Source organism: Rhinopithecus bieti, unplaced genomic scaffold (assembly GCF_001698545.2).
Source record: "Rhinopithecus bieti isolate Rb0 unplaced genomic scaffold, ASM169854v2 scaffold_2247, whole genome shotgun sequence".
Lineage (NCBI taxonomy): Eukaryota > Metazoa > Chordata > Mammalia > Primates > Cercopithecidae > Rhinopithecus > Rhinopithecus bieti.
The window spans coordinates 1,756,523-1,779,390 of NW_016803732.1; the positions used below are offsets into that span (position 1 = coordinate 1,756,523).

The 22,868-nt window shown below is 39.9% G+C and overlaps 1 protein-coding gene across 2 annotated transcripts in view; it reads right to left on the reverse strand.

Moving 5' to 3' along the window:
* The window catches only part of MTMR6 (myotubularin related protein 6), a 42,065-nt gene that overhangs the window by 14,603 nt on the left and 4,594 nt on the right, over positions 1–22,868 (reverse strand). Inside the window, exons 2-7 of one of the 2 annotated variants that reach the window (XM_017852366.1) lie at positions 13,261–13,377; positions 6,922–7,084; positions 5,295–5,452; positions 4,986–5,114; positions 1,100–1,234; positions 19–132 (exon numbers count right to left, since the gene is read on the reverse strand). In XM_017852366.1, the coding sequence (XP_017707855.1) occupies positions 19–132; positions 1,100–1,234; positions 4,986–5,114; positions 5,295–5,452; positions 6,922–7,084; positions 13,261–13,377 (816 nt within the window). The remainder of the gene's footprint in view (positions 1–18; positions 133–1,099; positions 1,235–4,985; positions 5,115–5,294; positions 5,453–6,921; positions 7,085–13,260; positions 13,378–22,868) is intronic. The other variant, XM_017852373.1, reaches the window with a different exon arrangement.

Consider the following 22,868-nt stretch of genomic DNA (forward strand, 5'->3'; position numbering starts at 1 on the left):
GCGTTCTATATTGCTCACTCGCTTTTTCTCATTGCTTTCTCTTATTTTCTCATCATTCTGGATTTTTGAAGAAATCCTCACTATAATTCTGCCAATGTCCTTTTGTGTAGCCCACCAGCTCTGCATGCGACGCTATAACAAAAATTAAAAGTAATGTTAGCTATTACCACTGAGGATTTTAGTTATTTCAGTTTTAGGAACCTATATGAATTGCTTGTTTAACTATGTTAATAAAAAGACGGGACTCTGACATTTGTTCCAGTGATAACAATTTGGCCCCACAGCACAGATACCTAAGAGAACCCAAATTCCTGTTCACTATTTACAATTCTCTGGTTCAAATTGTTTCCTAAGTTAACTGTTTTCCTTATTTTCTTGAATATTTCAAGCTAAAATCCATTATTTTAGCATAAAAATGTTTTGCCAATTGAAAATTCTACAAAAAAGAATAATAAGAATTTAGAATGGGCGCAGTGGCTCATGCCTGTAATCCCAGCACTTTGGGAGGTCAACTGAGGTGGGTAGATCATTTGAGGCCTGGAGTTCGAGACCAGCCTGGCCAACGTGGTGAAACCCCGTCTCTACCAAAAATACAAAAAATTAGCCAGGCATGGTGGTGCGTGCCTGTAATACCAGCTACTCAGGAGGCTGAAGCAGGACAATTGCTTGAACCGGGCAGGCAGAGGTTGCAGTGAGCTGAGATCACACCACTGCACTCCAGGGTGACAGAGCGCAACTCTGTCTTTAAAAAAAAAAAAAAAAAAAGAATAGTAACAATTTATTTTTCACAACACACATTTTACTATTTCTTCACAATAACACAAGACTTAGATACTAGCAAGAGTTCTCAATATACAATTCAGCTTTCCTGAATTTATATACATCAGAAGACATAAGAAATCACCATGAGCTACTCAGAAACTGGTCTTCTAAATTGGTATCCTTTAAATAAAGGATTGATTTCCTTAGTATGATTAACCTTAGTTAATTTAAAACTAGGATTCAGATATTTTAAATATGGGCAAGTTTATTAACTCTCATTAAGTAAAGTAATAAAGATAATTAAACTAGCAGACTGTACCGTATTTAAAATACATACTTTTGGCCTGGTATCCATGACATACATATAGCGATTAACTGGATTGGCTTTACTAATGGCTTGAAGCAAATGTTCATCCTCCAGGCACCTGGCACTGAATCCAGAGAGTGGTTGACTACATCGACAAATGGCAGCCTATTTTTTTAAAGAACAGAAAACAGATTATGCAAATATCTCTAAAATGTATCCTTAAAAATGCTTACAAGAAAAAAAGCCAAAAGTGTTAAAATCAAATATAAAAATTAGGAGGCATTAACTTTAAGATCCTCTTTGAATTAAATACTACTTCAATATCTTGACATTCCCTAAGTTTTCCCAATAGTCTCTTCTCATAAGAAAACTAAACACCTCCTTATCTAGTTTGATGAAAAAACCCTGGGTCCTAAGAAATAACACCCAGTCAATTCTCTGTTAAGTAATCTTCTGTTAAGTAACCTACTGTTAAGATACCTGCATTCTGCGTTCCATTTAGATTACAGGATACTTCCAACTGACGTTCAAGTAAAAGATTAGTCAATAAAATAGAACAAGAATTTTAAGTAGCATCATTGGAACTTTTACTTTCTAAAGGCTTTAAGATCTCTAATTAGAAATCAGCAATCTTAATATAAAATGAGAAAAATGAGCTTCAATTCAAATTTGGGTTAAAATACAGTCAATCGAATAGAGCAAGAAAATCTATAAGTAGTGAATGGTTGGATTCATTATTTACTGTTTTTTGTTTGTTTGGTTGGTTTTTGAGACAAGGTCTTGCTCTGTCGCCCAGACTGGAATGCAGTGGTGCGATCACAGCTTACTGCAGCCTTGACCTCCTGGGCTCAAACAATCCTTCCAACTTAGCCTCCAGAGTAGCTGGGACTACAGGAACACACCACCGTGCTTGACTAATTTTTGTATTTTTTGTTAAGACGGGTTTTTGCCATGTTGCCCAGGCTGGTTGTCAACTGCTGGACTCAAGCAATCTGTCCACCTCAGCCTCTCAACATGCTGGGATTACAGGCATAAGCCATCATGCCCAGCCTACTATTGTTTAAAGTCCTAAAAAAAGATTTAAAAGATTTAGACCCATATACTTTTTCTCCAATGGAAAACAAAAATACATACAAATTCACACAATTGCATATTTTAAACTCACAAAATAAAACCATGAAAATATGATAAAATAGTAGAAAATGAGTATTGCCTAATTAAATTATTTTCAGACCTACTTTCTGATCTGTTAAGTTGTTCACTGAATAACTATTTTCAGCCCAACTTTCCAATAAACAATGTTTACACATATGGCTGTGTCGAGAGGCCATAACCATTTAACCTCTCTATGATTTATTTGTGAAAAGTAGACTAGAAATTTCTGTCTAAACCCTTATCCCTTTGCCTCTGCTCCTTCCCAAAATCCAAGTCAGGTTCTAATAAAGAAAGTTAAAATGTATAAAACCACAGGGACAAAGAGAATGGGAAAAAAGACATAGAGATGTCAATAAAATTTGGGGAGATGATAGCTGACTAGCAAGTGATACCCAATTTTACAGGACAAAGAAAGCTGCTAACTCCCTTAAGTCAATAAGAAGCAAGGTATTTTGTGCAGCAAAATCCCAAAAGGCTCAAAACCTCTGAAGGCTTGAGCAGGGATATAACTGAAAAAAAGGAGAACTGGTGGAATGTCTGCATGAGGGCTAGCTAAGACCATCAGACTCTCCCTTACCTTGAAGACAAGGTTTATTCTATGATGAGGATGAACCTGAAGACTCTATAGACAATACACACAGCTGTGAGCAGGGGTGAAGCCCTATACTCACAAAAACTGAGAGCATTAAGTAAAGTCTACATAACAAAATGTGAGATCCTGCCACCACTCTTTTCACCCTTGGATCACGGCCAGACTTACTATACACATTGGGACCAAAATTAGAGGTTTCTTCTTTAAGGAAACCAACTTATACAACAGAAAGAATCCCAAAGCCAGGCATGGTGGCTTACACCTGCAATCCCAGCATTTTGGGAGGCCGGGGCGGGTGTATCACCTGAGGTCAGCAGTTCGAGACCATCCTGGCCAAATGGTGAAACCCTACCCATCTCTACTAAGAATATAAAAATTAGCCAGGCGTGGTGGCACGTGCCTGTAATCCCAGCTACTCTGGAGGCTGAGGCAGGAGAATCACTGGAACCCAGGAGGCAGAGGTTGCAGTGAGCCGAGATTGTGCCACTGCACGCCAGCCTGGGAGACAAAGCAGGGCGCGGTGGCTCACACCTGTAATCTTAGCACTTTGGGAGGCCGAGGCGGGTGGATCACTTGACGTCAGGAGTTCAAGACCAGACTGGCCAACATGGTGAAACCCCGTCTCCACTAGAAATACAAAAATTGGCTGGGCATGGTGACAGGTGCCTATAATCCCAGCTACTTGGGAGGCTGCGGCAGGAGAACTGCCTGAACCCGGGAGGTAGAGGTTGCAGTGAGCTGAGATTACGCCATTGAACGCCACCCTGGGCAATGAGCGAAATTCCATCTCAAAAAAAAAAAAAAAAAAAAGGAATTTCAGAACACTGGGGAAAAAGAAGATTCTAAAGGTTCTCAGAGAAAACAAAACCAGGTCACAAAGGACTGGGAGTCAGAAATGGCATAGAATTCCTCAACTTACTTGCTGTGAGACAAGGAAGTGATTTACTCTCTTTGAACTTCAGTTTCCCCACTTGAAAGTTACAGGTAATTAGTAAAGCCTACCTTACAAAGTTAGGAAGACATGCATACAAAGCATTTAACATACAGTGCCTCCTGGCCTTCTATTAGCAGGCTACAAAGGTTAAGTTTTACTAATATAAGCAAACCTTATTACAGCATCTCACTACAAAGATGCCTCCTCCACTGCTTCATGTTGCAAAATCCTTTTGATTTGAGTTTACTATTAAAATGGGACTCTGAAATGCCCTTGGTTCTCTCCCTTGTCTCAGCGGTCATCTTATCAAAACCAACAGGTTTTCCCAAATATAAGCAGAATCAAAAGAGAACCACAGGAAAGAAAGAGGATCCTATCTGTTAACTAACTGTATTATTTTCAAGTCACTGCTGGAAGGAAGGGAGGGTCAAGAAAAGATGACAAGAAGTACGAAAATTTCTATATTTGAGTAGTTTTGTTTTAAATTTGCAAAAATGTAATTAAACAAAAAGCCAGTGCTTCTCCATTAGCAATCTTTTTTTTTTTTTTTTTTGAGACGGAGTCTTGCTGTGTCACCTGGGCTGGAGTGCAGTGGCCAGATCTCAGCTCACTGCAAGCTCCGCTGCCTCCCGGGTTCACGCCATTCTCTCGCCTCAGCCTCCCAAGTAGCTGGGACTACAGGCGCCCGCCACCTCGCCCAGCTAGTTTTTTTTGTATTTTTTAGTAGAGACGGAGTTTCACCATGTTAGCCAGGATGGTCTCGATCTCCTGACCTCGTGATCCACCCGTCTCGGCCTCCCAAAGTGCTGGGATTACAGGCTTGAGCCACCGCGCCCGGCCATTAGCAATCTTTTAATGTAAAAAATAGTGTTCTTGATCCAGGCAGTGGCTCACATCTGTAATCCCAGTACTTTGGGAGGCCAAGGCGGGCAGATCACTTGAGGTCAGGAGTTCAAGACCAGCCTGGGTCAACGTGGCAAAACCTCGTCTCTACTAAAATTAGCCAGGCATGGTGGCATGCGCCTGCAGTCCCAGGTACTCATGAGGCTGAGGCACAAGAATTGCTTGAACCAAGAGGTGGAGGTTGCAGTGAGCCAAGATCGTGCCACTGCACTCCAGCCTCAGCAACAGAGCGAGACCCTGTCTCAAAAAAAAAACACAAAGTGTTATTTTAGATACTTAACCCTGAAGATGAGTTATACCTTACTTCTAAAATCGAAAGAAAAGCATCCTACCTCCTTATCTTGATGATAGTAGGAAAGAACTGGGAATCTTCCCTTGCTCCGGAACTTGGAACTACCAACAATGATGGGTTTGCTTGCTATCCGGGGAACATACAGTTCTCGGGGGTACGTTTCACAAATCTGTAAATATCAAACAAAACATAACCATTCTATCTCAGTTCAAAACCTCTTTAAACACCTTGAAACCTTATTAAACGCAAGAACAGCACATTTCAGCACACAGACAACTTGCTATGCTGACACTCGCTAACCCTCTGGTACTAACATTTTCTGAATTTCTCCAAAACGTTGTTAAGGTACCTTGTAGTCCCGGTTGGCATCAGACAACTGCCAGTGAGAATTTGGCACTCCCATCCTCTTATACTCCTCAGCGAGATCAATGAGCTGCCAGCCTTGTAGTCGTTCTGAATCATTTTGTTTGGGATTATAAGAAAATGCATAGAGATCTCCATATTTTGCTACAGAATACAAAAGTTTAAGTGTTAAGTGCAATTGATAAGACACACTACAAATAAATGTAATTTTCAGTTTTTTCCTTCATTTTCTCTTCAAAATCTTCAAAGAGATGGCTAATACCTGAATATATTTGATATTCAGTATGCAAATGATTATACCTAAAAAGCACACATATCAATCTGAGATTGGATTTTTTGTCATCAGCAAAAGTAAAGCTAATAAATACAGTTAGACTTACATGTTAAATCCTCTACTGCAATATTTCTTTTTCTTAAAAGTAAAATTATAAAGACACTAATAGACATTTCCTACTAATCACTTTCTCAAATGAGATGTAAAATAGACTAACATTATAATGAGAAGCTAGAGATAGCATACAGAACGTGAAATTGCATTATACATCCCTATCGGACACTGTTGACTAAAAATGGCAACTGTTGCACAGAGCTCTGGGGGCGCTTCAGAATCGTCTTTACTAGAAACTCTGGCTTGAGACAATGGGATGTTACAGGCTTATGTCCTCAGAGAGAAGAATGAACAAAGACCTGCTCTGAGATCACTCTTGCAGGCGGCAACCCAGACTGCTCAACCAAAATCCAGTCCAACATATAATTCAAGTCATGTTGAGGGAAGGAAGTCACCAGATCCACAGGGCATAAGTAGTTACAAGATTCTTCTTTAGTGGCTCACGCCTGCAATCCCCACACTTTGGGAGGCCAAGGAGGGTGGATCACAAGGTCAGGAGTTCAAGACCAGCCTGGCCAAGATGGTGAAATCCCGTCTCTACTAAAAATACAAAAATTAGCCGGGTGTGGTGGTGGCTGCCTGTAATCCCAGCTACTCAGGAAGCTGAGGCAGGGAACTGCTTGAATCCGGAAGGCAGAGGTTGCAGTGAGCTGAGATGGCGCCACTGCACTCCAGTGTGGACCAGAGTGAGATTCCGTCTCCAAAAAAAAAAAAAAAGTTCTTCTTTAGGACTGAACTCAACCTTACTTCTACTCAAATAGAATTCACCCTCTCTTGTTTCTCTGCTCATCTTCTGTATCTCCCACTCAAATCTATTAAATATTTTAGTCCCACTGCTACCAAAGGACCTTGACCTTCTTCCTTAACTTTTTATTCCGTAATATCAATTTCCAAGTCATTCTCTTTGATTGTGAAATACCCTCTTAAAAAATATGTTGTGCTTGCTATCAATAGACTTAAAAGATTAATATAAAACTGTGGTTTTGTAAGTCTCTACTATAAATGCTTTACTTTTTCCTTACATTACCCCTTCTGATTATACCATTCTTATATCAGATCAATAGTTTCTAATTACTTTCAGGCCAATTTGGGAGACATAGAGTACACAAGAACCTGACTGTCAGAGTAAAAAAGGATAAAATAACAATAATAAAACATTAAATAAAGTATCTTAGATAATCCATCTCAAATTGAGCATCTAAGCTTTGGTCTCTAAGAACAATACCTTGTTTTGACAGTTGTAGCAAAGAGTTGTAAATATCATGGCAATCTCTTTCTCTGGGAACAATGAAATGCACGGTTCTGAAGTTCTTGCACTGAATCACAAGGGGGCATCCAGAAGTAGTCAAAGCAAGTTTCTCTACTGAGGCAATATGGTGGTGTAATATCTACAGCATGAAAAAACATCCCGGTCATCAACATGGAAAGCACTAAATATTCTCTTCTAGAATGCACAAGTTTAAGAATGTCCTCCTCAACAAAAGTTGCAAATGTTACATACTCACTCAAACTTCAAGTTTTTAAATGACTGAATGCCCAAGTCAGAAATAGGGGTGTCACTCTGATCCCTCCTCCATCTCTCCACATACGCAATACATTATCAGACCCCGGGAACTGCATCGCCTACATGCTTCTGTAACCTATCCACTTCTCTCTATATCTACTGTCACATCCCTAGTTGTAATGTCCCCACTGTTTCTCATCTGAACTACTATAAATGAACAGGCTCCTAAATGCTCTCTCCATACCTACGCTTGACCCTCTGATCCATCTTCTACAACACAGTAGTGAACATTGAAAAGCAGACTAAAAAAAGGAAGGCAATCTAGTCATTTCAAGTCCCTCTCCCGATCATTGACTATGTTCTAGTGACAACAGCTTTCTTTTGGCTCTTCAAATGCACCAAGCTCCTTCACACATGGTCAGATGCTCCCACTAACTGGAATACTGTAACTCTACCTCTTCATCTAAGAACTTCTAGACACATTACTGGCCTTTGCTCAAAACTCATAATATCACCAAAAGTGTAGCCTGACATGCCCCACAACCCTTCCCAAGTAAGTTAGGCCCCCTCCCTTTTCTTACTGCAGCTCAAACTATACTTTCCCTTCATAGTGATGGCAGCAGCGGCCTGTCTGGAGTGGCCACTGCGAGGAAGCCAGTTGCAGTGGGGGAGGTGCAGCCAGGGTTGCATCCTCTGCACAGCAGGCAAGACCTGGGAACAGGTGATCCCAGCGGAAGCCCCATGCCCTACCGAGTTGGCAGGGCAGGAGCCACACTCCTGGGCACAGCTGCAGCCACCTAGCCAGGGCTCTGGACCCAGGCATCCCTGTGTTCCTGGGGGCCTAGGAAACCCCTCCCCCTGCAGGTTCAAAAGTGCCTGCTGCCACTCCCTGGCCTCTTCCCACTCCCATTGCCTGCTCTGTGGTAGAGCAAAGTTGTGGACTATATCCCAATAGCCCAGCCCAGGTACTGCCGTGACCTAGCTGGTTGTACATGTGCTTGGGGCGGCACTGACACACCAACCCCTGGCTGCCTTGGCCCCTCTGGAAACTACTTCTGAGGCTGAAACTTTGGGTGCCCATGAGCACAGGAGGGAGGCCCAGGGCCCGCGGGTGGCATGGTGCGGCATTGATCAACACTACATCTCCAGCACCTAACACAGTACCTGGAACATTATAATTGCCCCCCTCAGATCAAAAAGCTTACAAATGTTATATATCACACACTTCAACTTTAATTTTTTAAATGTGAATGCCCAAGCCAGAAATATGGATGTCATCCCTGATGCCTCCTTTATCACAATAAGAGTTTACTAAATGAATGAGTAAAAAGCCCTACTACAAATTCAATACTTGATGGCATTTTCAATATATGCTTACCATTCTCACCTACTACCAGTAACATTTTGTTCGCTACTAAAATTGCCTACTTTTTCTTAATACCACTCCTATTAAAGTATTTATAGAAAACTTTTCTGGAGAACAAAAGACCATAGGCTCCTAATCATGGCAAGAGATCCATTAATCCCAAATTAATCTAAAAATTCAACATAAATTTCAGTTTAAAAATTCCAATCTGCTTTGTTTTGTAGTGAGTGAGGGATGATTATTTATATAATACACATATATAATTATAATACTATGTTAATATTAATTATACATATTAAATCTAAAGTTCACCTGCAAAATTAAATGCACATAATCAAGAAAAGCTTGAAAAACAATAATGAGAAGCAGCTGTCAATGGAAATTAAAACTACACAGAGAACAAATAATTAACACACACACACATATATGGCCCTTACTTACGGCTAAGATTCAGCACCATTATCACTTATATTAATGGGACTGTGATAAGTTACCAAAAATGATCTAATAATAACATTTAAACAGAGAATAAGGAACAAAAGCTAACTGTAATATTACAAGTTGAGAACCCCTATCCAAAATGTTTGGGACTAGAAGTATTTGAAATTTTGGATTTTTAAAGATTTTGGTATATTTGCATTATACTTATTATACTTATCAACTGACTTCCCTAATCTGAAAATCTGGAATCTGAAACGCTCCAATGAGCATTTCCTTTGAACATCATGTCAGTGCTCAATTTGGGATTGGGGATATTCAACCTGTATATCACTGTTCTGATTTTAACTATAAAGACCCAAAAGCATTTGCAGGAAGAAAATGATGAAGAAACCTGGTCCTACCACTAACTAGTTATGTGATCTTGAAAACACAATCAACTATAAAGTGAGAAAAAGGACATAAGGTTGGTAATGCCCCTTCTGGTTCTAAAATGTTCATTTCTACAGCTCCAGTATACTAAACACACTTCATTTAGGGGAAACATAAGGGAATATACTGATAAGAAAGCATTTAAAAGACAACAATAGGAGAGTAGAGAATAACACAGATATCTTTTTGCTGCCCCTCAAACTATATTCCTAGCAGCTGAAGGAATAGCTATATGGAAAGCCTTCATTTATATCTCTATGAGACGGACAATAGAGAACATACTGAAGCAAGTGGACAAAGGAGGGGTAGATGGAGTGGATGACATTATGACTAATTATTCCAGAAGGTACTGCTAGGTAAAATTTCTGGCAATTCTGGATGGAGAAGGGATCCAGTGCCTCTAGGGAATACAACTTCTCTGAGATCAGTATCTCAAGTGAGTTTCCTTAACAGCTGATATGGAATCATATATCAATTGGTCAGCCTTCTTCAGGAAATCAGAAGGGGACAATCAAAGAGAGAAAGAGAAGAGTACAATGTGTGCAGTACAGTGGTGTACCACAGAGCAACATGAATCTCTGGACTGGGAGGCATAATTGACCTCTAATCTTGATTCTACTGCTTAGAAAAGTAGTATGAGCAGCTATGATTTACTGCCACTACTATGTTTTAGGCACAGATGTTTTTCGTACTTTCTCTCATCTAAGACTCACGAAAGCCCTACATGATGACGGATGCTATATACCCATTTTACGTGGGTGCTAAGCTCGAAAGTTACGTACTTTTTGGCAGACACTGTTGGTCTGCCATTCCTCCCCACCTTCCTTACTTGTAAACACCCTTTTCCCTCAAGAGATCCAAAATACTAGGGTCTGCATTCTCTGCCTCCTTTTCAGGTAGGAGTAGCTAAGTGACCGGATTTTCAAACAATCAGATGTTAGGGAAAGTCGGCTGGGGGGCCCTTCTGAGAGAGTCTCTCCTCCCTGATAAAAGGAGAGGTGGCTACTGAGGAAAGCCTACCCACCTCTCCTGCTTTGCAAGGTTTGGCACCATGTTCAGTCAGGTATTCATTTACTTACAGCCAAAAGTACCCTGACATAGTCACCCAAGCAGTGAATAGCAGAGCTGACATTTGAACCCAAAGCTACCTGACAACACAGCCTACATGAGCTCCTTTTACTATGTGACACTGCCTGTGTAACACTGAATGAATTACCACTTCGCTGAGCTTCAGCTTCTTCATCTATAAAGTGGAGGTTCTAAAACCTGGCAGAGCTAGTGGCACAGAAACATGCCCAAGTCTCTTCCTCTCAAGCACAGAGACACAAGCCCCATATTCTAACTCCCTTTTCTATTTCTTTTTCTGCTTAGCACTTATCACTATGTATTTTACTTATTTACCTATTTATTGGTGATGTTATCCATATCTCTCAGCACTAGAATGTGGGCTCCATGAGGGCAGAATTCGTACCTGTTATTATTGGTTATTGTTTCCAAAATATCTAGAATAGTGATATGAAACACACTGTAGATGCTCAATAAATGTGTGCTGAATGAATAAATGAATGAATTCTAAAACAGAAAAGGAAAAACAAAGAGTCCAAAATAGCCATGGCAATTTGGAAGAACAAGTTGGAAGGGTATGCTCTACTTGATATCAAAATTCATTTAAAAGCTATAGTCAATAAAACAGTGTGGTACAGTGTAGTCAGTATACCAAACGAATAGAAGAGAAAACTCAAAAGCAAAGCCTCACATACATGGAAGATGTTTTTAATGACAGAGCTGGTACTAAAGATGAGTGAAATGAAACAGTCAATAAATGGTGCCAGTTGTCTATAAGAAAAAATAAAAATGAATCCCTATTCACGTCATACACCAAAATATTTCCCAGATGTATTAACAACTTACAGGATCAAACTTAAGCTTTTAGAAGAAAATACAGAAGAACCTTTATGACTTTGACATAGGAAAGGATTTCTTAAGTCACAACAGAGCACAAACAATTAAAGAAAAAAATGAAAAATCTATAACATTAAAAATATAAACTTTAACTGAAAGACACATAAAAAACACAGAACACAAGCCACCCACTGGGAAAAGCTATCTACGTCACACACATCTGACAAAGCATTATAACCTAGAACTCTTTCTTTTCTTGAGTAATACTTTTTTTTTTTAAATTCAGTGGGTACATGTACAGATTTGTAATATGGATATATTGAATGATGCTGAGGTTTGAGCTTCAACTGAACCCATAGCCCAGATAGTGAACGCAGTACCCAAGAGGTAGTTTTTCAACCCTTGTTCCTCTACTTCCCTCCCTCCCACCTCTATGAGTCTATTAATGTCTATTGTTCCCATTTTATGCTCATATGTACCCAATGTTAAGTTTCCACTTGTAAGTGAGAACATGCAGTATATGGTTTTTTGTTCGTGTTAATTCACTTAGAATAATGGCTTCCACCTGCATCCATGTTGCTGTAAAGGCCATGATTTTGTTCTTTTTTAAGGGGGCATAGTATTCTGCGGTGTATATGCACCACATTTTCTTTATCCAATCCACTGCTAATGGATACCTAGGTTGATTTCGTATCTTTGCTATCGTGAACAGTGCTGCAACAAACATGCAAATGCCCATGTCTTTTTGGTTGGATGATTTATTTTCCTTTGAGTTTATATCCAGTAACAGGATTGCTGGGTTGAATGGTAATTCTATTTGTAGCCCAGAACTCTTATAAAATCAATAAAAGACAATGTAATAAAAAAAGAAAAGGAAACCCTTTCCTTTTTCTTTATCTGAAAAGGGTAAATTCTTTGTAATCAGCTCATTAACATTACAATTGGACATCTACTAGATAGGCACAAAATTTTAAACTGACAATATCAATGTTGTTGAGGATGTACAACATTGTGTAATACACTAGTGAGAATAAATTGGAACAACCATTTTGAAGAGGTGATATACTTAGTAAGGTTATATATGCGCTTATTCAAGACCCCATAATTTTACTCCCAGGCAAATATCCCAGAGGAACTCTGGCAAATATACAGAAAGAAACATATATGTCTCATATAAATACACAAAATGTTGTTTACATGTATATGCATACTGCAATATTTATACTAGAAAAAAAAAAATACCCTAATTAAAATTTGTATAAAAACACTGTGGAATATACCAAACAATCCATTTGATCTGTTAACATGTACATATTTTTTAGATTTTTAAAAATTAAAAGGAACAATAGGTATTTTATTTTTATTTTTATTTTTTTTGAGACAGAGTCTCATACTGTTGCCCAGGCTGGAGTGCAATGGTGCAATCTCGGCTCACTGCAACCTCCGCCTCTTGAGTTCAAGCAATTCTCCTGTCTCACAATCCTGAGTAGCTGGGATTACAGGCACCCACCACCACGCCCTGCTGAAATGTTTTGTTATTTTTAGTAGAGATAGGGTTTCACTATGTTGGCCAGGCTGGTCTTGAACTCCTGACCTCGTGATCCACCCAACTTGGCCTCCCAAAGTGCTGGGGTTACAGGCATGAGCCACCGTGTCCAGCCTAGGAACAACAGGTATTTCAAAATTATTTATGGAGATAAGAGTGTGGTATTTTATAGAATTCCATGTTACACACTCTTCTGTAACTGATTTATTAGAAGGGAGGGCAGGAGTGATCTGGAGACCAAAAAATATTTTGGTTGAGATAGGTAACCAATGATTAAAAATTGTGTTATATATTGTGTTATACACATTCAAAATAAAACATGACAGACCAAGTCCATTATTAGTATGATAAACAGTATAGCTGCGGTGCTCCTTACCCAGGTTTCCTTTTGATGAGAGTCTATAAATAATAGATGTGTAGCCGTAAGATACAGTGTTCCTGTTAATGACTTGTTGCTGGTACTGAATCGGTCAAGTAATTTTACTTGTTCTACCTAAAAGAAAAAAGATATTATTTTTCATTTCAAAAGTAGTATAAATTATTTTTCTGTTAGCCCAGGACTTACATGCACCATTCTCAATTTTTTTCTTCATTCTGTCTAAAATCATAAGAGCTTATTTAATACTTACTGTTAAATTCCATATATCTTTTTGGGGAATGTATAAGCCACAAATAACATAGAGATTATTTACAGTTACAAATGTAACCAATAGAGAACCACATTGTAGAAAACAGTAACACTTATATTGAGGGTAGCAAGAAAGAGGGGTGCAGTACAAATAAGCAAAAACATTTTTCATACCCAAGAGTCAACACTTTTATCTAAAGTTGGAAAATCAAAAAATAAATATATTATTATATAGAGTTTTAAAGTAAACTACCAGAAAAATTAAATCAGGAAACATTTAAATGGTTGCCAACTCCAACTAGTCTCTATATTCTCCTCACTATCCCACACCAGGGCAATGATTGTTTTTTGTCCACCTCTGGGCTTTTACTCACACTGTTCTCTGCTTCTAAAATCGTCTCTTCTGCTTAGCTAAGTGGCAAGCATTCTTCAAGACTCACTAACATCCTGCCTCCTAACATTAATCCTTATTAGAGAATTCGTTCATTACTTACGTCTTGGCTTCGTATTCCTCTGTAGCTCTAAATTCCCTGGCACAGATTATGTCCTATGCTGCTTTGGCCTCCTCTAGTGCCTGAGCTGGTAAGGCACATAGTATGTGTTTATGAATACTAGTAGACAGACACACACACACACGCACACAAACACACACACACACGATGTTGCTGCTGGAGTGGAGAGTGGGACTAGGACTAACCAGGAATGTGCAGGAGAGTACTGCTGGGAATCTTTGTATTATTCATCCTTGTGAAAAAAAGTAAAATAACCACTACCAACCTAAAAAATGTTAATTTGGGCCAGGCACAGTGGCTCATGCCTATAATCCCAGCACTTTGGGAGGCCAACGTGGGTGGATCACCTAACTGCCTGGCCAACATGATAAAATCTCTACTAAAAATACAAAAAGCAGATGGGCATGGTGGCACACATATGTAATCCCAGCTACTTGGGAGGCTGAGGCAGGAGAATTGCTTGAATCTGGAAGGTGGAGGTCGCAGTGAGCCAAGATTGTGCCACTGCACTCCGGCCTGGGCGACAGAGTGAGATTCCATCTCAAAAAAACAAACAAGCAAAAAAACGTTAATTTATGTGTACCAGCAGGTTGTAGACAGTTTTTTAAATTGTTTATATCTTCAAAATCATCTAGATAGCTAATCACTAGCTCATTAATGCTATAATTTTTTCCCATATATTAATATATTTCATCACCACTAGGTGCAGTGGCTCACGCCTATAATCCCAGCACTTTGGGAGGCCAAGGTGGGTGGATCACGAAGTCAGGAGTTCAAGACCAGCCTGCCCAACATGGTGAGACCCCGTCTCTATTAAAAATGCAAAAAATTAGCTGGGCATAGTGGCGGGCGCCTATAATCCCAGCTACTCGGGAGGCTGAGGCAGGAGAATCGTTTGAACCTGGGAGGCAGAGGTTGTGGTAAGCCGAGATTGCACCATTGCAATCCTGCCTGGGCAACAAGAGCAAAACTCTTGTCTCAAAAAAGAAGAGGAAAGGAGGGGAGGGCAGGAGACGAGAGAGGAAGGCTTTCTACTTATAAACCTGAATAAAGATTTCTCTTAGAGGTCAACATTTATTTCATTGTTCAGGACCATTTCTTCCTTAAATAAAAATCTAGCTTCAGTTTACAACACACTGCAAATCCAAACTTAAACACCTTTCAAGACAAATGGGATCAACTACTGTTTACTCCTCTTCATTGTGCGTGACTTGGCTGGAAAGGGCACTGTGGCCAACCAGCACTGAGCAATTACCGCAATGTGGATCTCACCTATCTTTTTGGGTGGAGACACAGAACCAAACCATATCATCTCCTAAGCTATTAAAACCAAGTTTTTAAGGCTCTAACAAGAAGACAACAGATGAATATATATGGAAATAAAGGTTACCATAAAGTATCAACACTACTCAAGCAAATAATCTGTGTCCACATCATTCAGTAGGGTTTCAAATAGCTTCTCAGAAAAAATTAAAAAGTCTACTGGCAAGTAGTTTAAAAGTGGGGAGGGGCTGATTTTATTACTATTTAATTAAATAGGAAGTTTGCTTTAAAAAGAAATCCATGTGAAATTTTAAATTTGTGGATTTTTTGAAGATCATAAATATTCCTGGTTGTGCTTGCTCCAATTATAAATCTCAAATTGTAACTTATCTATGAGGCATAAGTATCTATAAAGCTTCTATACATGGAAAACAATCACACCACTTTTCATTTGGATTTTATTCCTCTTCTGTCCATCCCCTGTCCACTATTACTCTTCCTCAGGGGTCCATTCTCTATAGGGAACTTACCTACTGTCATTATGTAAGCCTATATGTTAATGACTCCCAAAATTGTACGTCCAGCTCCCCTCTCTCCTGAGTTCATACTGTCTGCTACACAGATAGTATTTCTTGACATACTAGTGAGGTCTCATATGTGCCTATTGCTGTGACAAGTGCTTACCATACATTATTTCTTTTAATTTTGACAACTCCTGTATAGTATGTACTAGTACTGTCCCCACAGAAACTGGGACTTGGTGAGGTTGGTTAGTCATCTCAAAGTCACACAGCGAGAAGCAGCTAGTGGTATAGCTTAGTCATAAACCTACGTGATCTGATTCCCAAGCCAAAACACCTTCCTACTATGCTATACTGTCTCCACTAGATGTGACGGAGCCATGTTATACATACTGAAAGCAAAACTGATTTCCCCCTCACCCCTCACAAATAGGTTTCTAATTCTGTATTTTGGATGTGAGTTAATGTTAATCCTCCATCCTTATCAAGTCACCCACACTGGAAATCTGTGAATCATCCTATGACTTCTTCTCAATCCCCAACATTCCATCAATCACCAATTCCTATGATTTTTATCACCTAAATATTTTTAAATCTGCCCCTTCCACCAGTATTAAAGCAATTCCTAAATTATAAGAAAGCCTCTGTTCATGTATCTGTCTTTTCCACTAAAGACTAACATACCCCAGGGCAAAGACTGTCTTTCATTTATGCATGAATATCTCCTAACAGCTAGTAGAGTGTCTGACATAATAAATGTTTGTTGAACTAAGATGAACGGCCACAGAAAAATTATTTTCCCCAGGTGAAAACCAGAAGGTGTGCCCAATTTACCAGTGATCCCTTTTGTTGAAATCATTTGATTTATTAAATAAGATTCTTCTTTATCCCATCATACTTTTCCTCATCTCTCTCTCTTTTTCCTACACAGTGGGTGAACAGTAGGTATTCATTCAGTAATGCTTGAATAAACCAGCAACAAACTAAAAGTAAATAGAAAACTACTAATAGAATACATATGTATAGTTCAGTTTCGGGGTTTGGGTTTTTTTTCTGTGTGTAGTACGTATCTGGACTTTCAATCCTCTATCTCTACTCCATCATTCATTAGAATAAAATCACTCTTCTAGAACTGTACAGTTCCTTCTGGCTGGGTCTCTTATCAAGGCGGGAAATTTTTGCTGAAAATGCTCTTTCCAACACTCTAAGCCTATTTCCTGACTCCGCCTAGTTTTATATGCAAAATAATCTGAAATTCTCTTTGTTAGATCTTTAACTTTGGTCAGCTATACACGATTCAAATCCCAGCTGCTCATATGAATCACCTCTAAAACTTTGCAAAAGTACAAATCCAAAGCCTCACCCCAACTTCACTCAGCTATCTGAGGAGATGGAGACCAAGAATCCATATTTTTCATAAGTTCACCTGCTCATTCTTATGCAACTGGTATTTCTTCTAACTTTTAACTCCAAATTAATTCCTCTGACTCAACATGAGGTTAGCTTCCTTCTCTACCTTTAGGCTCTTTTCCCAAATATTTACGGGCTCAGTTTATCCACCTCTCCCACTTTTTAAAGGACCTTATTACAACTTTGATCCTTTAAAATGCACAACTGCTACCGGCTGTGGTGGCTCAACGCCTGTAATCTCAGCACTTTGGGAGGCAGAGGTAGGCAATCACTTGAGCCCAAGAGTTTGAGATTAGCCTGGCCAACATGGCGAAACCCTTCTTTACTAAAAATATAAAAATCAGCGGCTGGGCCCAGTGGCTTACGCTTGTAATCCCAGCACTTTGGGATGCCAAGGTGGGTGGATCACCTGAGGTCAGGAGTTCAAAACCAGCCTGGCCAACATGGTGAAACCCTGTCTCTACTAAAAATACAAAAATTAGCTCAGCAGGCACCTATAATCCCAGCTACTTGGGAGGCTGAGGCAGGAGAATTGCTTGAACCCTGGATGGAGGCAGAGGTTGCAGTGAGCAGAGGCTGAGTCATTGCACTCCAGCTTGAGTGACAGAGCGAGACTCTGTCATAAAATAAACAAGATGCATAACTGCATTACATGCACGCACACACCCAAACACACATACATCTTTGAAGAACATGCAGATAAATATATATATATATATATATATATATCAGGAAAAGAGCTTTCTGATTCACTCATCAAAAATGTACTGGCTGTCAACTAAAGGCCAATCTACCTGAATCTCTAAAATAATCTCTTTTCAGAAAGCACTGAAAGGTTGGATAATAAATGTCAGGTACTGATATGGTTTGGCTCTGTGTCCCTGTCCAGATTTCATCTTGGATTGTAATCCCCATGTGTGGAGGAAGTGGCCGGGTGGGAGGTGATTGGATCATGGGGGTGGTTTCCCCCATGCTGTGCTCTCTTGACAGTGAGTTCTCCTGAGTTCTGATGGTCTTAAAGGAGGGCACTTTCCCCCTTTGCTCTCTCTCTCTCTCCTGCCACCATGAGAAAACATGCCTTGCCTCCCTTCACCTTCCATCAAGAGTGTATGTTTCCTGAGGCCTCTCCAGCCATGTGGAACTTGAGGCAATTAAACCTCTTTCCTTTATAAATTACCCAGTCTTGGGTTGTTCTTTACAGCAGTGTGAAAATGGACTAATACACATACTCTATCTTTGTCTGCCTAATAAATATAAGCAATAAAGTGCTCTAGTAAATATTTGCAAAACTACTGTAGTTAGTAATCTGGTCAAGTAGGTAGAGCCCTGACAGTCCTCTATGTCAAGCTACTGTCCAGTTAAGTTCAAATGGAGAAAGGAAGAAGGATACGTATGGAGTTTAAAAAGCAAATTCCATATTTAAAGGTGCTCCACAGTTGAAAAAAACTACTGTAAATGATGAAAGCAAAGATCAGCAAAATGTTCTTCACTAATGGGAATACAGAAAATACAAAATGTTCTTCACTAATGGGAATACGGAAAATATAAAATTCTCAACATAGGAAATACAACATTTATGTCTCAATAGCAGAGGCACAACATTTTATCTGATTAAAAAAACATGTTAAGGTACAAAATCTGTACTGTAGATTAAAAAAGATACAGAGGTTTTTAAGCACAGTAGTCTATTAAGAAATATCGCTTATAAGATCATTCCAGTGTCAATGTGGAGAAAATGCTGGGTTGATTAAGGGCAACCAGGTAAGAAGCTAATGAAGCCATCTAGGTGACTGGTTCATATTAGGGCCTGGAGTAAGCTGTGATAGAGAGGAAGTCCATCTTGAGATAATAACAAAACTGACAGGGGAAGGAAGAGAGGAGGAAAAACAGAGGTTCCTTAAGGGTTTTAAGCTTGTCACACTGGTTGCCATTTACTAAGATAAAGTAGTACAGAGAAGAAAACGTCTGAAAGAAAGGATGTCTTTAATATAACAAACTGAGGACTATCTTAGCATATGCCAACTTATATTCAAATTTATATAACAGAAAATCATTACATACAACTGCTTCAATAGGGTAATCTCTATATGAAAGTGACAGATAGTGAAATTAATCTGAAATCATTCCAAAACATTTATTTAGTATTTACACTAAAGTTCTCAAGAAAATAAGAGAATTTCTAAGAAAATACACTGATTATTTTGCTCTTTGTGGCAAATCCCACCCCTCACCTCTAAGGAGGGGAAATCAAATATTTCTCTTTACTACAATCATTGACATACAAATTTCAAACCACAGACTTAGTCAACTTCTAAAAACCAACTGCTTCTTTATATTTCCCCTTTTCACCAAGGAACTAAAAGTATTTTACAGATGTTGCTACAGATTTTCCCCAGTCTGTTCTGAGAAATGTGTTAAGTCAGATGTTTAGGAAGCAACTACAACTCTTTCAGGTCACTATCACTGAGGTACTGCAGAAACTGTCAGGATCCTTAAATTATAGGTCTCATCACAGCCAAAAAGAAAATGGAAAAAAAGAAAAAAGCCTTTGGGAAAAGAAAGAACGAAGAATAAAAATGGGGCAAAGAGAAAGGAATTGGAAGATGTCACTTCGGTGAGGAATGGTAAAGGCCAACACACATTAAGGACTATTTAGTTGAATCGTTGCCAACTATGGGCCTACACTAAAAGGTACCCTAATGGTCTATGGAGAAAGTTCAAATTTCAGCCAATTATGAAGTTAGGACTGGAAAATACAGAGAACCCCACACATACGGATTCACATTCAGAAAATGTTGGGGCCATCACAGGTGTAGTGGCTTACGCTTATAATCCCAACACTTTGGGAGGCCAAGGCAGGTGGACTGCTTGAGACCAGGAGTCTGAGAACCAGCCTGGGCAACACAGTGACACCCTCATCTCTACAGGGGAAAAAAAATTGTTTTTTAATTAGCCAGGCATGGTGGCATGTGCCTGTAGACCCAGCTACTTGGGAGGCAGAGGCAGGAAGATCGTTTGAGCCCAGGAGGTAGAGGTTGCAATCAGTTATAATCATACCACTGCACTCCAGCCTAGGTGACAGAGCAAGATCCTACTGGAAAAGAAAGGAGAAAGACAGGAGAAAGGACAAAGAAGAAAGGAGAAAGGAAAGGGGAAAGAGAAAAGAAGAAAGGAAAGGAAAAGGAAGGAAAGGAAGAGAAAAGAAAAGAAAGAAGAAAATGTTGGAAATGAAAAACAAAGGGAGTCTCACAAACAGAATCACATTCAGAAAATTTAGACACCTCTTTATCCCTCAGGAAAAAGTGGCCTCTGGGACAGGAAGGGACCAATGGCTTTCAATCAGACTTCTGTGACCAACAGTTGTACTTATTCTATGACTACAACAATAGACACGGTGGCTACTGAAGCAGAAAGTGCACCATCACTGCTCCTCTGGCTTGTCGCACTCCTTTCCTATAGCCAGGCACTCATCTGGGACTCTCAGAATCATTCCACACTGACATCCTGCCAAGAATTAGCTTTCAAAAACGGAGCACTTCAAGTTGTGTGCAGGAAGTGGAGAGCAGAGATTATGTTTTTTTTAGACAGAGTCTTGCTCTGCCACCCAGGCTGGAGTGCAGTGGCCGGATCTCAGCTCACTGCAAGCTCCGCCTCCCGGGTTTACGCCGTTCTCCTGCCTCAGCCTCCCGAGTAGCTGGGACTACAGGCGATCGCCTCGTCGCCCGGCTAGTTTTTTGTATTTTTTAAAGTAGAGACAGGACAGGGTTTACGCCGATATTAAGCACAGAGAATGAAATCATTGATACTCATAGACATCGTGATCGACACACAGATAAACATACGGCCTCACCACAAAAGATGCTGGGAATTACAGGCTTAGAGCACACCGGCCAGATTATGTTTTTTGTTCATGTATCCCAATTTCCAGAACAGTGTCTGGCTGCATAAATTATGAAATGAAACAGTCACAGACCTCAAGAGGGGAGAGAGTAACCTCAGATTGTAAATCCAGTGGGCACTTTTCAGTTTTATCTTACTTTGCTTATTCCATCAATGGCTTCCTATCTCACTCAAAAAAAAAACCAAGACTTTACAGTGGCCTTCAAGACTACAGTAACTTGCCCCTGTCCCCCAACTTTAATCTTCCACTATGCTCTTCTTCACTCACCCTGCTCTAGCTGTCTTGCTTGTTCTTAGCAACCAGGCATGCCCTCAAAGGGTTTTTGCTCCCGTTGTTCCCTTTGTTGGGACTCTCCTCCACATCCCCCATGTGGGGATGGCTTACGCCCTCACCAGTTTCAGGTCTGTACTCAAGAGTCACCTTCTCTGTAAGTGCTTCCCTAACCACTCGATTTACAGCGGTCCTCCCTTAAACCCCCTCTTCAACCCTCGTACTCTCCAGAGCCCTGGCTTGCTTTATTTTTATCCATAGCATTTACCACCATCTAACATACTATAAATTGAACTTAATTTTGTTTATTGTTATCTCTTCTCCAAATAGATAAGTTATAAGGGCAGGAGTTTTTGTCGGAACCTACAACAGTGCCTGGCCCAAGGAGGAGGAAGCAGCCAGAGGATGGAGCAGAGAAGGAAATTAGAACAGGGAAGACTGTCCCCTTCCCATCTGTGCTTCACCTCTTCCAAATTCATCTGGCTTCTCCTCCTCTGCTTGCCTGCCCCCCACCCATTTATTTTTTTTCTTTTTGAGACAGAGCATTGCTCTGTCGCCCAGACTGGAGTGCAGTGGCATGATCTCGGCTCACTGCAACCTCCATCTCCCGGGTTCAAGTGATTCTCATGCCTCAGCCACCCAAGTAGCTGGGATCACAGGCACCCGCCACCATGCCCCGCTAATGTTTTGTATTTTTAGTGAGACAGGGTTTCACCATGTTGGCCAGGCTGGTCTCAAACTCCTGACCTCAAGTGATCCTCCTGCCTTGACCTCCCAAAGTGCTAGGATTACAGGCATGAACCACCATGCCCGGCTTGCTTGCCCTTTTTAAATGTTTAGACTATTCTCTACAGAGTCTCAACATATTCTTGCATAAACTCATCCAAAATAGAAATTTCAATGATTTACCTAAACACAACTCCCTCCCAAATCTACTCTTGAAGCCACTCACACTAGATTCTCACAATCAGCTAGCTACTAGAAAAAGTCTGACCACCTAAGCTTCTCCTATTCATCCCCTGCTCTGTATTCTTACTCACACTGCCCCAACTAACTAATCAAATCTCTTGATTAGATCATTATTCTGTGAGGCAAGAGAGTGTGGTTAAGAGAATAGGCTTGCTATCAGAAAGACCTAAATTCAAGTTCCCACCTCCACCTCTTCTTTGGCAGAGCTAATTGTGCGAGCCAGGACAAGTTATTTTATTTATTCTCTAAGGGTTTCAGTTTCCTCACCTGTAAAATGGGATGGTATTAGTGAAAATCAAAACAGCACTTTACTTGGAAAAAAGCCTTCAGGTGCTCCTCAAAACCTATTGGCTCTTATTTCAAAGACAATTTAAATACTATCAGTTTCTCCTTACTCTTGATTCATTCTTATTTGTATATCTCCTTCCTTCTTTCAGAGGGAAGATATATTTGTATACATACATGGATGATATCACATTCTAATGACAAAAAGAGGGAGCAAGCTAAAGA